The 18,651-nt window shown below is 38.1% G+C and overlaps 1 protein-coding gene across 2 annotated transcripts in view; it reads right to left on the reverse strand.

The window, feature by feature from the left end:
- Positions 1-960: 960 nt before the first annotated feature.
- Positions 961-18,651, reverse strand: part of UPF2 (UPF2 regulator of nonsense mediated mRNA decay) — a 109,837-nt gene continuing 92,146 nt past the window's right edge. The window contains exons 20-22 of one of the 2 annotated variants that reach the window (XM_013047030.2): positions 9,833-9,974; positions 8,520-8,640; positions 961-2,249 (exon numbers count right to left, since the gene is read on the reverse strand). In XM_013047030.2, the coding sequence (XP_012902484.1) occupies positions 2,240-2,249; positions 8,520-8,640; positions 9,833-9,974 (273 nt within the window). In that variant the 3' untranslated portion in view covers positions 961-2,239. Of the gene's footprint in view, positions 2,250-8,515; positions 8,641-9,832; positions 9,975-18,651 lie in introns of those variants that run through there. The other variant, XM_004774903.2, reaches the window with a different exon arrangement.

An 18,651-nucleotide genomic window follows, 5' to 3' on the forward strand; every position in this document is an offset into this window, starting at 1 on the left:
TTTTTAATAGACGCAAGCTTATTAATGGTTAACACATAACCTATCTTACATAGCACTGATCTTTTGGTCACCAGTAATCTATCTGGTTCCAGTTCCAGTAAGCTGAGTCAAGTACCAATGTTGCACTCCACCTTATTTGGTCCACTTTCTTTACAGTTCCTAAAACATGGGACACCTGCTAGTGACCTTATCCTTTCCAGATGAAAGATTGAAGGTGAATTATCACAGCTGATTTTCAGATATTCTTTGCCTTGTGTATGATAACATTTGAATTATCTCTGGCTTCCTCTAACAATTTAAAACTCAGAAATAATGTAAAAATAATAACAATTGTAAACCATTCTCCCCAACCTAGGATCACAAGTAACGGCATACCAAACCATGACAAAGATGGCAGTGAGGGTGGGAAAAATGTGATTAATAGAGTTTTGAAACTTCCTTTTTTAATTAAAAGTTTGTTTCTTTTCAAATTCTAATGACCCTCAGATGCATTTTAGAAATATCGATCACAATCATGTCTTCTGGATTGTGTAAGGCTGCCCTGAAATGAACACCTGGAAAGAAACTGAGAAGAGTGGTTCCTTTCTGAGTTGCACAGAGGCGTCTGTCAATCCTGTTGCACACACATGGGTAAACCAGAAATGCTGCCTCACGCTAGGCCAGACCATGTCAACCTTTTCCAACTAACCAGCTTTAAGCCCATTCTAAAAAGGCTTATTCTACTGGTCTCCATGGGCTGGCTAATCTGTGTACAGACCTTCAGGTGAGGTAACTCAGGAGCCCAGGAAAACCACGCAAACCCAGAATGCTAGAGGGAGAGTAGCACTACCACAGATATGCCCAAGAAACCATCTCTGAGACTATTTCAGAAAGAACAAGGATGACCTCTGAAGACAAAGACCTACCCATTTAATAAAATCTCCGAAACCCAAACCAAATAAAACACAACCATGGCAAATCTAAATTACAACACTTTATTGCAGCATCGGCAAAGGTCAGATTTCTGAAGCTGGTGAAGATTGGGCAGCATTTCCATGTGAAATGTTACAACTTTACAAGTTTTGTTCTTATTTAATTCTACATGCAGAAACTGAAACATGGTAAAAGAAAAAAATGCAAAATAGCTAGAAAAAAAAGATGTAATCAAGTTGTAGCATACAGATGTGCTCTTTAACTAAATTTACTATGCCTATCGGAAAGCAAACGAAAGACAACTATCCTAATAAATTAACAGATTGCCAGAAACAGACTAAGAACCCTCATTTCTATTTAGTGGGGGGGGGGAAACAAAACAAAACAAAACAAAAACAAATGCAAAATAAAAGCTCTACTGTTTCCATACTTTCTTTAAAGACAGAGGCTGTAAACCCATGAAGGTCAACAAAATCTTCTGATCCCCTTTCCTTGTTGTCCTTCGTCCATTTTCTGTGACATGCTGACTGGTACGCTGTTTGTTTTCTATGATACTTACAATGGGCTCAACTCTCCCTGTTCTTGGGCTGGTGTCAGATTCCTCTAAGCCATCTGAACTCCTGCTCTTTGTGTAGTAGAAGTCTTCACATTTCTCTTTTACCCTAGTAGGCAATTTTGTATTACTGACTCTGATGGATAAAACTGATTTTTCTCCCTCATCCCTTGTTCCTCTTGAAACAAATTCCTAAACAAAAGCCTTCCTGGTGGATTATCTGGTATTTGGTTATCTTTCATCATTTTGTTGTCCTGCATGTAAGTTTTTACTAGAAGGTTTTACTGCTTGCTCTATACTTTTCTACTGCAGTCCTGGAGCCCCCAAATGTATCTTCTTCCAACATGGGATGTTCAATTCAGAGACACTGTAACTCAAATCAAATTTAAAACTCAAGTTCATTTCCCCCATACCATTACCATCACAACCGTTTCTTCTCTGGCTCAGTCATCTCGTTGACGCTCTTCTTGGTGTAACTGCTCAGTAGTCAAGTTAACCATCTCATTTCTTGACCGCCATTCACAAGAGAAGATTAACCCTCACGTGATTTCCATTACAAAAGGCCTTTACGCCTTATCTGGAAGCTTCGGCTTGTTCCGGTGTTGGCAGAGGCTGCTGTTCCCGCCTCACGGCCCCAGCCTGTCCCAGGTTTGGATTCGCAACTCTCTAGACCGACATGCTGAGATGTGTCCACTGCTCTCATTCAATTGCTGGAGGACTCCACTATCCACAACATCAGATACAGGACCTAATGAAATGACACGTGCTGCTGGATCAACGTCTCCTGGAGGCACAAACAGGGCAACGTTAAAAAGAACTAGCGCTGAGGGCAAACTTCTGGCAAGAAAAGGCCCCCTCAACACCACCAACTGCTGTTTCCTGAGGTGTCCCAGGCAAATCCGTGCTTCTTAAAGAGCACACAAACTCCTACTGTTACTCAGAAACAACAGGAGCAGAGGGGTACTTAAACGAGCAATTCTGATGGAGATCAGACAGGTGGTCCTGGAATCTTGCCTGTAACTACCTTCTAAGGTGCTGAGTACTTAGAGTTTGTATAATAGTTGAACTGTGTCCACCCCACCCCCCCAAACCCGCATGTTGAAGTCTAATGCCAGGACCTCAGGATGCAACCTGATTTGCAAAGGGTCAGTGCAGATGTAATTAGTTAAGATGAGGCCACACTGGAGTAGGACAGGCCCATAATCCAGTGTGACTTTCTAAGGAGGGGAAATTTGGATAGAGAAGCACTCAAGAGGGGGAATGCCAGGTGAAGATGGAGATGCAGGGATCAGCAGTGCTGAGGGAGCTGAGGGAAGACCCTGAACAGACTCCCCCGCCACAGGTGTCAGGAGGAGGCAAGCCTGCAGACACCTGGCACCAAGATGAGGAGTTGGCCGCCATCACCAAGCGGGCGCTGCGTCCTCTGGCAGCACTAACAGTTCACTGCTCACAGAGAAGCTTATATGAGCAAGAAACAGATTTCAAAGAATAAGATGTGAATATGGCTAAGTGTATCTTCAGCTCAATATATCTGTTACAGGACTGAACTGAATGGAACAAGGTCAATAACACAAGTACTCCCTGAGAGAGTGTCTCTCCTGAAGTCAAGTCAAATGGTCTAAAATAGAATATTTTAAATAAATACAATAAATGATGGGGAAAAATGTCCAGTCTTTTTTTTTTTAAGACTTTATTTATTTATTTGACAGAGAGAGACAAGTAGGCAGAGAGGCAGGCAGAGAAGGAGGAAGGGAAGCAGGCTCCCCGCTGAGCAGAGAGCCAGATGCGGGGCTTGATCCCAAGGCCCCTATCATGACCTAAGCCCAAGGCAGAGGCTTAACGCACTGAGCCACCTAGGTGTCCCCCAAAATGCCCAGTCTTTGATAAGATAAATATATCCCTGAATATAGTATAGATTGTCATTTGACTGCTTTATAGGCAAACAATCATTTTGAGAGATTTAAAAATTTAAGAGCTCAAAAAATACAACATACTTTTTAGTTAAACTATTCAATTAAGGGACTCTATTTTAAAACAAAAGTATCATTTATTTAATTTTATAATAAGGACATAAGAAAAATTCTAATAAAAAATGCACATCTCAGGGTGCTGGAGCCACTTAATTGGTTAAGCATCTGTGTTCAGCTCAGGTCACGATCCCAGGGTCCTGGGTCGGAGTCCCACACCGGGCTCCCTGCTCAGTGGGAAGTCTGCTTCTCCCTCTGGGCTTGACTCACCCTGCTTGTACTCACTTGCTTGCTCTCTCTCACCAATAAATAAAATCTTAAACAAAAGCACATATCTTTAAGATGGATTAAAAGAAGTCCTAAAGTATAACACTCTACTTGGAGTGTCATTTGTATTTCAGCAGCTTTGACATCACCCGAGAGATGTTAGAAATGAGTGAAAACTAGCAGTTTAATAAAAGCCACGAAAATTAAAATACATATTTAGGGGCACCTGGGTGGCTCAGTTGGCAGAGTGACTGACTTTTGATTTTGGCTCAGGTCAGGATCTCAGAGCCATGAGACCAGCCCTGCACTGGGCTCCATGCTGGATGTGGAGCCCACTTGGGATTCTCTCTCCCACCCCCCAACCCTACTCGTGTGGGTACGCTCTCTAAAAAAACATAAAAAAACACAAAAACCAAAACAAAACCATATATATATATAATTATATGTATACGTATTTTAAAGTTAAAGGAGCACTGGTTTAATTCATATGAATTTTAGCACAAAAACTGTATCAGCACTAATACTTGCCGAAGATGTGAAGTTTCACAGTATTTTCAACACTGGCAGAGTGGAAAACAACCTTTTCTGCACTGGTTAACTGTTTTACTAGAACGTTATTACAATTTTAATGCATTATAAGCAAATGCCTATCCTTTGTTAGGGTATCACTGCCCAGTGAGAAGGGCTGCAATTTTAATTCAAGCCTATTTTAAGGATCACTTTTGATTAGAAAAATTTTAAATCATTATAATTAATGCCTGGGAACCTATCAAAATCTGCTTTAATAACCAGTGTCCAACTGAATTTCTCCTTATCTGCCATATAACATAGACAATACTAATAACTAATTTTTTTTTAAATAAATGGTAGCCAAGTTAAGAGACAAGTTGAAAACAGTTTCTCAGACCTGACTCAAGTTCTCTTCCCCCTCCTCTGTTTAGGAATTCATCTCACAGCACATTCTTCCTAAGGGATCTGATGAACCACTGCTCTAGATACACATCTTTCTACTGTCCCAGTGTTAAAAATAGAAAATAAATAAAGAGGTGCCAAACCACCAGGAGACTCCACCCCACCAGTTATGTTCCTTCAAATGACTACATTTCTTCACTTAAAATTTATGTTTAAAAAAATGGCAAAGAATATTTGGTCAAAAGCTTATGTTTGCATGATTGCTTGCTCTTCTCCCATGCTCACTTGTGCCTTTATTATAAGACCAGTGTATTATAAGACCACCGTAATATTTTACAGAAAGCCATTTTTAAGAATGATGGATAAGTTAGCATTTTTTATTGAGTTATGACTTTAAGAAGAGATTTTAAAACAGGAAGAGATGGTAACTCAAGAATTGGACTTTCACAAAATCAGGAAAAGAGGAAAGGGCTAGGGGACAGAGCTTAGGGGAAAAGTTTATTAAATGACTAAATACAGATTTTTCCACATTTCTCTGTCCAGTCAACAAATATTAACTGAGCATCTACTATGTGCTAGGCCCAAGAGCCATGGAGGATTTCTAACAGAAAACAAGGTAAGGCTTCACTTCTGTCCTCAATCTTCAGTCTCATGGGGAATATAAAGACAAGTTAGTAGATGATTACACAGGACAAAGTCTGTGGAAATACAGGGCAGCATATATGCACCAACTTACGTCAGACTTGAGACTATCAGGTAAGATGTGAAGGAAGAACAGGAGATTTCCAGAGGAAAACAAGAGAAAGTTCCAAACAGAAAACATAACTAGAAGGACTTAAAAGGCCAGCTTGGTTGGGAGTAGAGGAAGAGAAAGAGATAAAGTCAATAAGGTAAGTACAAACGCCCCCCCCCCCAATAATGCAGGGCCTTTGTTAATAAGTTTAGGAGTTTGGACTTTATCCTACAAACCATGAGGAGCCACCAAAGGTTTTAAGTAGAAGAGTTCACCTACTCAGACAGCAGATAGGCAAATTTAGAAAGAACAAAGTGAGTACAGCAAAGAGAATGAATTAGAAGGGGTTGATATTGGAGACTGAGAAGTAATCAGGGGGCTGCTGGCAGCAATCCAATAAGAAATGATAGCAGTTGGGGTGCCTGGGTGGCTCAGGCTCAGAGGGTTAAGCCTCTGCCTTCAGCTCAGGTCATGATCTCAGGGTCCTGAGATCGAGTCCCTCATCGGGCTCTCTGCTCAGCGGGGAGCCTGCTTCCTCCTCTCTTTCTGCCTGCCTCTCTGCCTTCCTGTGATGTCTCTCTGTCAAATAAATAAATAAATCTTTTTAAAAAAAGGAGGAGAAGAAGAAGAAGAAGAAGAAGTGGTGACAGCAGCCTGATCTAGGGTGTCTGCAGCAGAGGTAGAATAAAATAGGCAAGTATGAGACGTATTCAGTAGTAGAATCAAAGGAACTGTTAATTAATTAGATATGGGGAATAGTCCAAACTTAAACCTCCTTTTCTAGGATGGACAAGTGGCCTAGCAGTGCCTCTGCTCGCTGAGCCAGAAAACAGAGGAGAGAGACCTGAGGGCAAGGGACACACCTCCTAGGTGGTTGTTTAGAAGACAGGTAGACCTACAGTCAGAAACTAAAACCTGTGACCTGAGCCATAGCTATGGATGGGAACTTTGCCACAGGAGGGAAGGACACCTCCCACAGAGAGTACAGGGATAAGAGAGGAGGGTCTAGGAGTGACCCTGAGTGACATGAGTGTCTCCAGGCAGAAGGAAGCCCATAAAGGAATCAGGAGACAGGTAGAAGCAGTCAAGGAGGGAAAAGAAAGACCAGAAGACTAGACAGCTACATAAGCCCAGGGAAGACAGTATGTCAAGAAAAAGAGGGCCCACGTGCTGAGTGCTGCTGAGGCAGCCTGAAAGAAACAGGATGAAACATTGGGAGGTGGCTGGGGGCTGGGGTGAGGGGGCAGTAGACTACAGTCAGCCAGACCAGTGAGAGGTGAGGAAGAAAGAGCACATGCCAATCCTTCCAAGTTTGGTTAACTAGGGGCTGGAAGGAGGGAACAAAAACACAAGTTAACAAAGAGAATTCTGATAAACAACTGAATAACTGGTAGCTAAAAGGCATACCTTTGTGTTCATCTATTACACATCTATCAGCATATATAAATTTACACATCTGTTTTCCCATATCTTTTTTCCTATTGCTTAAGAAATGCCTGGTACTTAATAAACTTGTAATGACTGTTTAAATAATTAAATGACTTGGACAAAATCAGCTCTTTCAAATACCTACACTTAGTTTTCCCACTGGACTATAAGCTTAAGCATAAAGACTTTGTCTTTTTGTACTTCTTAATTTGCCATAGTGTAGGACTAAACCCATGGTAAGTGCAGAACGAGTGAAAACTGAGGGGGGCAAATCGTACCGCAAGTATCAAATATGTATCAAATGTCATAGTTACTGATTCTTAAATCCACCCAAACATTTAAAAATTGGGAAAAACTAGGAAAATGCACTATATTTGCATTACGTGATTCAAGAAGGGATTAGGTATTAATAGAAATCTTGCCATTCAGAGATGTGAAGCTATAATACGTAAAGGTGAAGTTGGTGGAAAACATCAAGATAAAAATATTCTAATAGATCCGTTTGCCAACCAGGAGACAAGAGAAACAGGCAGTATTAAGAACACTGATATATATTCAAAGCTCTGTAAGAAAATGTAAAACGCAGAAAACGAAAATTTTCATGGCTTGTTAAAACTACCTAGCTTCTACGTTTTAGTGGCAATAAAAGGTTTTACTAAAGGACTTTAATGAAGCTTGGATAATTAAAAATAACCTAATATCTTGCACCCATTAGATGGATTTGTACATCAGTCCTAGCTTGGATTTTTAAAAACATTACACTCACTAGATGTTAAAAACAGACCCCAAAACTGTCATGACAAACCAAAGTGCTAACCCATAATCTGACTAGAGCTGTTTCAGCATATAGGTCAAAGAGAAATGTATCAGGTACACACAAACATAGAGTGCGTACAAGACAGAGACTTACACTTCCCCAGCACTGCTGTCACAGTAATGAACTATTCTGCTCCCTATCCCTAGCACACTCCCTCCCATATCCACCTTGCCTGCCGCAGACAGCAAGGTGACATCCTGGGCCTATCGTCTGTCCTTAGGCTAAAACACCAATACCCTGAAGGAGATCAGTAAGAGCAGCATGACCAATGTTATCTTTGATTATAACCTGACCATAAGACAGAAAACTGAGTTAATGGTATAGGTCCTTAGATCAGATCCCAGAAAAACTTAAAGTAATTTTCTCCCTTAAAAGAAGATGAATAAGGTCTTATTGGCGATCTTCTATGTGAAATTCCTTATGTAATTGTAATTATTTCACTTTAAGCAACTCAAGTTTAAGCAGAACTGGCATGGATCCCAGCAGAATATTCTATAATTAAAAACAAACAAATAAACACCTCAAAACAAACAACCTGCAGGCTTACAAGTCTAGGAAATAGGTTTTGAGTTTTTGTTAATATGATCCAACACTGGCCTAAAAAATCCTAACAGAAAAGTGTGATTTCTCTCAAACTCATCTATAACTAGTCATCTCTGTGAATGCACAAGTGAAAATTAAAGAATCCAAAAAAGTCCACTCACAGAGTGAAAGCCAAGATCAATGTGGCTGAAATTAAAAAACCAAAGAACTGTAATTATTTCATAAATGTTTTCTTTTCTCAAATATCTACAACTCAAAGACTTTTCTATTTTGCTAAAAATTAGGCCTCTATCATTAAGTATAATCCAAAACTATCTAATTTATTCATACAGACATCATGAAAAAGAAGTAACTAAAGGAGGAAAAAAAAGAGAGAGACCATCTTACCTCCCACCAGTCTTAAAGATTAGATCCGCATTAGGTGCTCCCTTTGGATGTTGGTAACGAGGCCGCCGCTCCCGATTGGTGTTTGCTGGAGCTGGGCGCTGGGCAAGAGACTGCAGCATTTCTGTACACAGGAGTAAAACAGAAAAAGTGGTCAACTGTGGTAAATGCACTCCCCTCCATGAAGCAAATAAAACCCTAGGGAGATCAAGTTTTTTAGTTCTGTCAGGTAGGTGATTAAAGAAAAATAACCCTCACACAGACTACAATGATTAAGAAGTTCTGAAAGAGCACACCCAGAGAGGCGACACTCTCTTAAGCATTTACTATCCAATATTCCCCATACTGTCAATCTGGCCACTACGTAAGTGTGAGGTAGTAAAGCAGTATGAGAAGCAGTCTAGTTCAATAACTACAAACATAGCATCTGGAGCCAGACAATATTGATTCAAATCCCAGCTCTGGTACTTACTAGCTATGAGACTTCCGGTTCATTTCCCTAAATGTCAATGCAGGTAATAATAAGCACTTATCTCATGGAATTGTGGTGAGGCTTATGTGCTTTGTGAAAGTACAGAAGTCAGTGCCCAGCCCGTAGTAGGCACTTCTGCTGAATGTTAGCCATTACTACTGATTGTTAAAAATGTTGGGTATCATCTACCAGAAGAGATTCTAGAACGATTCGAAGATAGAAAACCAAATATTTATTTACTTAACAATCTCTCTTGCACAGAAAGCAGTCTGTCAATATAGTACTATATAATAAACAGTCATGTTATGGCTCTAAAATCTGGGTGCCAGAGAAATGCCAAGAGGCTGGCTAATGAGGTTCGTGGATTCTATACATGAGATTCCAGTTAGTTGAAGAGTGTTGGGTACATCTGCACAAAACCAGAATCTTAATTTGAGTATACCTTCAAATCTGAAGAAGCATGGGGTCCTCGAGATAGGATTCTCAGACAAATGAGATAATAAATATGTACTGAATTAATTGCTCACAGATGACTGGCAACCTGAGGCAATTAAAAAGTGATTATCATCTCAGTTACAAACATAGCTCTAAAGAGTACAGAATCTAACCTGAATTATGGAGCTGGCAGAATATGCTGAAAATGACATTGTTATTTTGCAAGTAAGTGAAGACAGAAGGGAATATAAAAGCAATTTCTTTAGCTTAATATTTACAAAGATGACAAATATTTACAAAGCTTAATATTTACAAAGAGGAGAGTGTAAAAAAACCCCTGATATTCTATATTTAAAAAGCCCCCAAAGCATAAAACTTTTCCACTTCTGTCCTATAAAGGATTGTTTACCTTGATAATCTTCTTGCTCTTGCCGCTCATTGATATCTAAAGTGAGCTTTTTCATTCTCATCCTTTCTTCTTGTTCTGCCTGTTGCTGGTTCCAGTGATTTGCAGCAAGTTGGGAAGACATGGGTACATTAAGGATCTTAAACTGAGAAAAAATAACAAAGAAAAACAAATGGCTTGAGAAAATCGAAGAAAAATGATTTCAAATAAAATGCTAAGTAGAATTAAACAAATTTAGAAAAAATAATGTCTTTCCCCTAAGTCAATAAAGACAGTATCATCCAAGAACATAAAACAGATTAATAGTCTTAATCTTCTAGAGACAAACCCACTCAGGTTGGCGAGGAAGTGGAAGACTATCAAATTCAATCTCAAGAAAAGTAGAAGCTCCTCTTGCCTGCATTTTTTAGAAACACTCATCTAACAACAGGGTATCAGTTTCCATCAAAAAGACCTTATTATGTGTGGGTAATTGTCAAAAAGGCTTTTTATGCAAGCTATAACCTGCATCCTTTTTATTTCTATCCTCTGGAACCAGTTCCAGCCTCCCGGACCATACCACAAACAAATCTACGCCATCTTTAGTATTGACACACCTTCTTACTTCTAAAGATAGACTACAGGAAGAGTTAAGAAACTACCCTGTAAGATCTATTTCTCTGTTACAGGAGAGTCCTTATCTATGAAATGTTTTTGTTTTTAGCAGGACGTCTCTGCTTAGGATTCTGCAACGTATACAAACCTAGACAGAAGCTATGAGTTTAAGAGCTCCCTGGAAATTGTTGAGTAAGTTACATAACTATCTGAACACAAAAAGGAAATTCTCTCTGTTGTGGATAATGTGCACACCTTAGTTAAGAGAACTTCTCAAATACTCTGGATCAATGGCATGCCTGATGAGGAAAGAAAGGACATAAAGACCTGTGCTCAGGATCCTCTCTCTGCTGGGTCTATGCCATTTTGAATGCTTATACCCTTGAATTAGTAAAGCTTAACACTGTTTAAGTCTCTGACTCATGTGAATCTGATCAGACAATCTGGTTCTTCATATCATCTCATATGTCCTCTCTTGATACTCACTTTTATATAATGCACTTTAGTCAGTTAACATTCCTCTTAAAATATAATACCCAGAACACTAAATGCACCAGGCCAGATACACTAAGGTGAAAAATATAAAGTGGGTGGTGATATAAATATAAAGGTGAAATATAAAGATGAAAAATATAAAGAAACATCTACAAACCCAAGTGACTGCATTTCATTTTTATCACAGTAGATAACCAAGTATCTCCTATTTCAAAATACAAATATATTTAAGGTAGTCCATTTGGCTACCAGCCTAGCAGACTTTACCCATTCTCCCCAATGAGATTAGTTTGACTTAATGTGCTCTTAGTGGTCAAGGATAGACTTTCTGAAACTACCCCCTTTCTATTTTATGAGTTCAAAACCATCTTTTAAAGAAAAAAACACATACACATTCAATCAAGAAAACCTCACTGCAATCAAGATAATGAGCATGTCCATTACCTCCAAAGACTCCTCTGTCCCTCTGTAACCCATCTTTTCCTCTACCCCAACCCCAGGCAACTGCTATTTCTGTCACTACTGATTAGTTTGAACTTTCTAAAATTTTATGTAAGTTGAATCATACAACATGTATTTCATTTTGTCCAGCCTCTTTTAATTCCCACAATGATTCTGAGATGCATCCATGTTGCTGCATGCATGAATAGTTTGTTCCTTTTTATCGAAGAGCAGTACTTCTTTATATGAACATACTGCAATCTGCTTATCTGCTTACTTGTTGACAGCACCTGAGCTTCCTATTTTGGGTTATTACAAACACATTTACAAATGTTTGGGTGGACACAGGTCTCCAGTTTTCTTAAAAACAAAATGCTAGTAAAGAAAAGCTGGGACTAGCTGGTGTATTTTCTAATTTTTTTCAAGTAAGCTCTATACCCAAAGTGGGGCTTGAACTCATGACCCTGAAATCAAGAGTCCAATGCTTTACCAACTGAACCACCTAGGCACCCTGTGGTGTGTTTTACTTTTTAAGAAACTACAAAAATAATAAAATCTTTAAAAAAAAAAACAAAAAAAACACATTTTAAAAGGGGCGCCTGGGTGGCTCAGTGGGTTAAGCCACTGCCTTCGGCTCAGGTCATGATCTCAGGGTCCTGGGATCGAGTCCCGCATCGGGCTCTCTGCTCAGCAGGGAGCCTGCTTCCCTCTCTCTCTCTCTGCCTGCCTCTCCGTCTACTTGTGATTTCTCTCTGTCAAATAAATAAATAAAATCTTAAAAAAAAAAAAAAAAAAAAAGAAACTACAAAAATATTCTCTGAGGTGTCTGTACCACTTTACATTCCACTAGCAGTGTAAGAGAGTTCTGGTTCCTCCACACCCTTGCCAATACTTGGGATGGCCTATCTTTTTAATTTTAGCCATTCTAGTGAGTATACAATGGCATTTTTACTTTGGTTTTAATTTTTATTTTCCTCATGACTAAAATCATCTGTTTCAAAATTCAATCTAGAATTCTGCTAAAAGGTGATATAAGTTTACTGGATTGTACAGTTTTCAGAATGTATTTTTCCCCTGCTCTTTGAACAAGGAAATTATTTGCCCATTAGGAACTTTCGACTACTACCTCAATATGAACGACTTTCTAAGTTTAACAACAACTGCTCTACAATTACTTATAGAAGTTATTTCAGTCTTTGAGGATATAATTGGTTTTTAACTAAAGACTGGGACTCATTTAAAGTACATAAATTATCCCTTTCGACACTATCTAATTTTACCCGATCTTCAACTTACCAACTGCCAGGATGAAATCTTTCTTGTTGATAAAAGCAAAAGTGAATGGTTGGTTCGTTCCTGCCCCCGCCTGCCTGACCCCAAACCTCCCACAAATGGTGGGATTACCCTTCCTTGTTCTTATGATCCTGAACATAGCATTTTAAAAAGTACTTCCTCTTGTCAACTATACTTCAATTAAAAGAAAAAGCATTTACACATCCTCTACATCTCTTTTAAAAACGGCTAGCTGTGGACTGTTTATGGTCTGACGAGAGTCCATTTTCTCCTTCATCCACAATTATGACTCTGTGTTTTTCCTGCTCCTCCCCCAAACTTCCTTTCGGTTCCACATTACAATCAGTGCTTTCATGAAATATACACTTGCCAGGCAGTGCTGCAAAGAAGACCATGGATTTCTGTGGTCAAACAGATGAGGTTCACAGCTGAGGCCTACTATATATTAGTACAATTCGGCAAATCACTTAAGAACACTCTTTCTCTCAGCTATAAAATGATATCAAGACTATCTTTTAGGGTGCTATAAGAATTAAGTAAGATAAATATGTACAGTGCCTAGGACACAGTAGGTTCTCCATAAATATTACCTATTAATAATGCATCAAAATAACAAAAGTTCAGAATAATAGTCACCCTCATTAGTCACTATACAGCTGAAACCAAAACTGCAGAAAAATAAAATCAAAAGTCAACTAAAAACATCACTTTCTTAGCAGAATGACACTGACAACCACCAAGTAGAAATTGAAGACCTTAACTACTTCTGTCTACTGTCCTGAGGCCTGTGTAGTAGTCTACATCAGGAATGTGTCTTATTTCCACTAACAAAAACAACTGAAACAAAGTTATTCCTGCTAATACATCTTTTATTTTTCACAAATCAAGATGAACAAAAAATAAGTTAATGAAAAAGTTCAGCTCAAAATAACCTTTCTGCCAGACACTTTACATGTTATTTAATAGGTGAAACAAAAGCCTCATAATAAATTTACTCTTCCTAAGCAGAATTACTGAGATGTTGCATTAATTCAAAACGAAATTTTAAATTTCCAGCACTATGCATGAAGAAAGCATTCTGTTTCACCTACATTCCCAAATCCAGGTACTATAAACTACTGGTAGAGAAAAGCTGATTAAAACAGACACTACAGGGGCTCCTGGGAGGTTCAGTTGGTTAAGCGTCTGCCTTTGGCTCAGGTCGTAATCCCAGGATCCTGGGATAGAGCCCAGCATCAGGCTTCCTGCTCAGCGATGAGTTTTCTTGACTCTTTCCCCCTGCTTGTGTCCTCTCTCTCTCTCTCTCTCACTTGCTCATTCTCTCTCTCAAATAAATAAAACCTTAAAAAAATAAAGTGTAAAAAAAAAAAAAAACCAACAAAAAACAAAATAACAACAACGAAACAATCCAGACACTGCAAACAGAGGTGGGTCAAATTATTATGACAGCAGAAGCAGATATGTCAAATTCCAGGAAGACCACAAGAATGAGGACAATTTCCAGAATGATGACTTAAAGCAATTTTCCAATCTTCTCTTAACAATTGTGAAATCTGGTTAGCAGATATATCAGAGATACAAATACTCTGAATAAAATTTAACCTGCCAGTATAAATCAATAAAGACAGCTATGTAAATTAATATATTAGTTTTAAAGATATACTTACACATAAAAGAACAATGTCTGAAATAAAGAATTCAGTATGTTTTAGGTATTACTGTCATCACCACAATTACTTTCTTATTTTTATTATAAGTAAGAAATCTGGGCAATGCTGAGTACTGTCGCAGTGAAATATAAGATACCTATTAGGTTTCAAGAATCACAACTAAATTTTAAGTCACTCTTTGTTCCTAGCATCAAGTAAAATGCCTTATTTGAGATAAGGATAAAGAAAGGTGAGGGACACCTGGGTGGCTCAGTGGGTTAAAGCCTCTGCCTTCAGCTCGGGTCATGATCCCAGAGTTCTGGGATCTAGCCCCGCATAGGGTTCTCTGCTCAGCAGGGAGCCTGCTTCCTCCCCTCTCTCTCTGCCTGCCTCTGCCTACTTATGATCTCTGTCTGTCAAATAAATAAATAAAATCTTAAAAAAAAAAAAAAAAAGTGAAAATCTGAGTTTCTCAAAGTAAATTACAGACTCTAATATTATAATGCTCTTACTTATTCAGTTAGCTGCTTTTCCTTAATAACTTTACAAACTGGTTTTAAACATGTGTAGATATATGTAAACACAGTGACATACTACTGTTTCACAAAATACTCAGGGCAAAGCTGCCCAATAAGAAAGGCAGACAGATAATTTCTTGAAATCACAAACTGCAATTCAAAGATGCTTCTATCTGTTACCACATTAAAACACTACGAGAGAAAACAGGGTGGCCGTTTTTTCCTCCTTTCTGGGTTTCTGATAATAACATTTAAACTGTCCTTCACAATTCAGTACTAAAGAGATGAATAATGATGGTACTTACCACACTAATAAAACATTATAAAAGAAATTTCATAATGATTTGATTAAAAATATGAAAAATATAAGCTTCTATTCATTTATAAGACTGACTTGAGATAAGTTCTGCAAAAGAAAATGTTCTGAAGTCCTTAAAAAGGATATAAGAGAGTGTAATAAATACAGAGAGCACAAGAGACCAATTTCCTGATGCCACCATCACCAACTGATTTTACTGTAAAGCTGCCAAAACATTTTTAAAAGAAAGTTACTACTTTATAGCAAATTAGATGACAAAAAGACAAAAGTCTTTTAAACTACATTTTCTGGAATGCAATAATTGCAATAAAGGTAACTTAGGCTGTATTTTAAAGCTATTTCATAACTGTAGCTGAAACTGAAATATCTATACATAATCCCAAGTATCAATTGCTATAGTCAAAAGATATATAAAACAAATGGTGACTCCTTATAAATATTAACTGCAAAAAAATGGTTTGTTTACAAATATTATATATAAAAAATATACTGTACATTTGTTTAGAGCAGTCAAAAAAGTTCTTTAAAACATTATATAATGGTTCTATTAAAACTTCTATTTTAATAGCCAAAACATCTTATTTCAATTCACTATTCTAATTTATAAATATTTAAATCTAGAAAAATAAATTATGAATAGCATTATCCTCTTTTCTTTTCAACTACTCATTTCATCAGTACCTACTTTTATTTTCCTAATGACTACAGAAGAAAGTTATTTCTCAGCAGAAATCTGGTACACAAAGAGATCATTCACTTAAGAACTAAAGAAAAACCGTTACACAAGAAGGGCCAACACCCAAAAGTTAAATAAAGAAATAAAAATCAGAACAAAGTAACTTTCTTTTTCAGACCACAAAATACCAGTGATGTTTCTTCAAATAATGTTCCTAAAACTGAACATTTTCCAAAATTCCAAATAAAGTTTATGAGTTGAAAATTTACTTATTAACCAAGTACTCTGAGCTCTCACTTCATCTTGCTAATATATTTTTAGTAAAGTTCAATAAAAATGTTTCCTTAAAAATTAAAATTTCACATTTTAAGAAATAAAAATTTTCACTCCTCATTTTGTATAAAGTTATATGGGTAATACAGTATATAATCTATCTACTTTAAACCAAAAATATTCCTTCTAAAAAATAAGCAAGTTTTACTTCCATCGATACTATTTAGAATTTAGGACTGCTGAAAAGAATTTATTTTTCAAAGCTCAGAAGTTTCTTAGCTGTGGTTTAATTTATGCCTGCATGTCCTAAAAAGGTCAAATGGTATCTATGAATTGATGAAGTTAAAAGGAATTTCCACATGTGCCTCAAAAAAGGGAGGGACAAATGAAGGAAACGGATTATTTAAATTTTGTGCAATTTGATCTTCACAGAAAGATGTTCCTAAGCCCCCTTTTAGATAAGAAAAATGGTTTGGGCCACCTGGGTGGCTCAGTCGATTAGGCATCTGACTTCCGCTCTGGTCATGATCTCAGGATACTGGGATCGAGCCCCATGTAGTAGGGCTCCCCACTCAATGGAGAGTCTACTTATCCCTCTGCCCCCACCCCTCAGCTCATACTCTCTCTCAAATAAATAAATCTTTCAAAAAAAAAGATTAAGAAAAATGTTTCAAGAAGTATGCCAGTAATACAAATGTTCAGTAGCTGCACTGGAATGGGAACCAAGGCACATCTAACTGAAGTCACCAAGTACTGCCCTTCACAGTAAAAACAAAAACAAAAACAAAAACAAAATACAAAAAAACCCCTCTCTTTTGGACCCAGAAAATCTGGTATGGGGTAGGGGAGGAGCTAAGAGCTTTTAAAGAAAACAGAGAATGAAGCAGACCTAAAATGTAATGACTGAAATAGAATAGTGAGCCTCAGAGAACGTAGTAGTCCCTAGGAAAGAAAAGCAGAAACTCTGGGCTTTGAGAATCCTAGGAACCATGATGAACTAGCAGTTTCAGGTGCTCTGAGAGCAGTTTTGCAAAGATCTTGATTCAACACCAAATTTAGGGTCTTGATTAGAAAAAACCCTTATTTTTCTAGGGACTGAGTAAAGGATGGGGTAGGGGGGAATTGCCAGAGTTCAAACCTGGCCTGAGGGTGGGTGAAGACAGAGCTCCCCTAAATGCACAACAACCCCAGAGGCCAGGAGGGAGGAAAGGCCATGACTGGAAAAGAATTATGAAGGCAGTGTTTGGAAGACACAGCAGTGCTCTGAGCCTGAGCCAAAGTTGACTGCTGACATACAACATGATGTGAAGCCTTCTCTGGCCCTCCTTTCCAGGGTTCTAATTGTACAAGTTTTGTATCTCAAGTTTTGTATACTGGAAGATTTACTTGCAGTACAGCAAAATACTGGACAACTCTGATCCCCTGAGTACATAAGATTACCCGACAAAAGCTAAGATAAAAAATTAATTTGAGCACCATCTCTTGATGGCTGTACTGGTGAGGAGGGAATAGACTATCCCTTCCATCACAGATGACATCTCATTAGAGATCTTGCAGACCATCCACTTCAGCACAGTAGGCTCCCTCCCCCTCTCCCCACCTGTCTCTCTCTAGCCTCTATCTTGCTTTATTTTCCTTCATGGGATTTCCCTCAACCTCACCTTGTGTGTTTCTTCACTGTCTGCCTCCCAGCACTGGAATGAAAACTCCCCTCTCCTCAACTCCCCCAAGAGCCCTGCCCCATGCCCCCACCCCCTCCTGCCCAGAGGAGGGACTCTGGTGATTGCTGTATATTCGGCACCTGGGACAGTGCCTGGTACATACAGAGTGAACAACAAATTACCTGTTACATGACTGAATGAATACAGAAGCCAGGTTATTAGACTTATCTATAACAGACTTATTACAGAGTCCATAATTATAAGTCTATATTATAGACTTATCTATAGTAAAGTTGTGTAGCTACCATATTTCATAGAACATAATGTTCCCTAATTTTAAGATGCTCCATTATTTTACACACCACTAAAGCAGGAAAATGCTGCAAATTATCACAAGATACAATCAATGCTAGGAGGCAACTTGATTTCAGAAATGTTAAAATGTGAGAAAATTTTTACAGAATTGGTAATGGGTGATATATCCTAGAGTTGTATCTGAGAGCTGAGCTTTTTTTTCTTCATAGCACACGGCACTCTTTGCAAATACATTTGTCTATCAACCTTGGCAGGATGTGAACTTACAAGGGCAGGAATTTTATCTTATAGATTACCAAAGTCTCAGTACTTGGTATTTGGCATCTAGCAAATGCTCAATAACCAATAAATATTTGACGGATGAACAATGAATCTGTATACGAATCCCTTAAGTAATAGTTTAGTAGTCAGGGAAATTATTCTGAGGACTGTCTATAAGATAATGGAAAGGAGGAGGAAGCAGTATAAGGAGAATGGAGAAGGATTAGAGGTCAGAAAACAATGATTTTCAAGAGAAATCTTTTTTTTTTTTTTAAGATTTAATTTATTTATTTGACAGAGATCCCAAGTAGGCAGAGAGACAGGCAG

This window comes from Mustela putorius, unplaced genomic scaffold, assembly GCF_011764305.1.
Source record: "Mustela putorius furo isolate JIRA1106 unplaced genomic scaffold, ASM1176430v1.1 tig00003913_pilon_pilon_pilon, whole genome shotgun sequence".
Classification (NCBI taxonomy): Eukaryota; Metazoa; Chordata; class Mammalia; order Carnivora; family Mustelidae; genus Mustela; species Mustela putorius.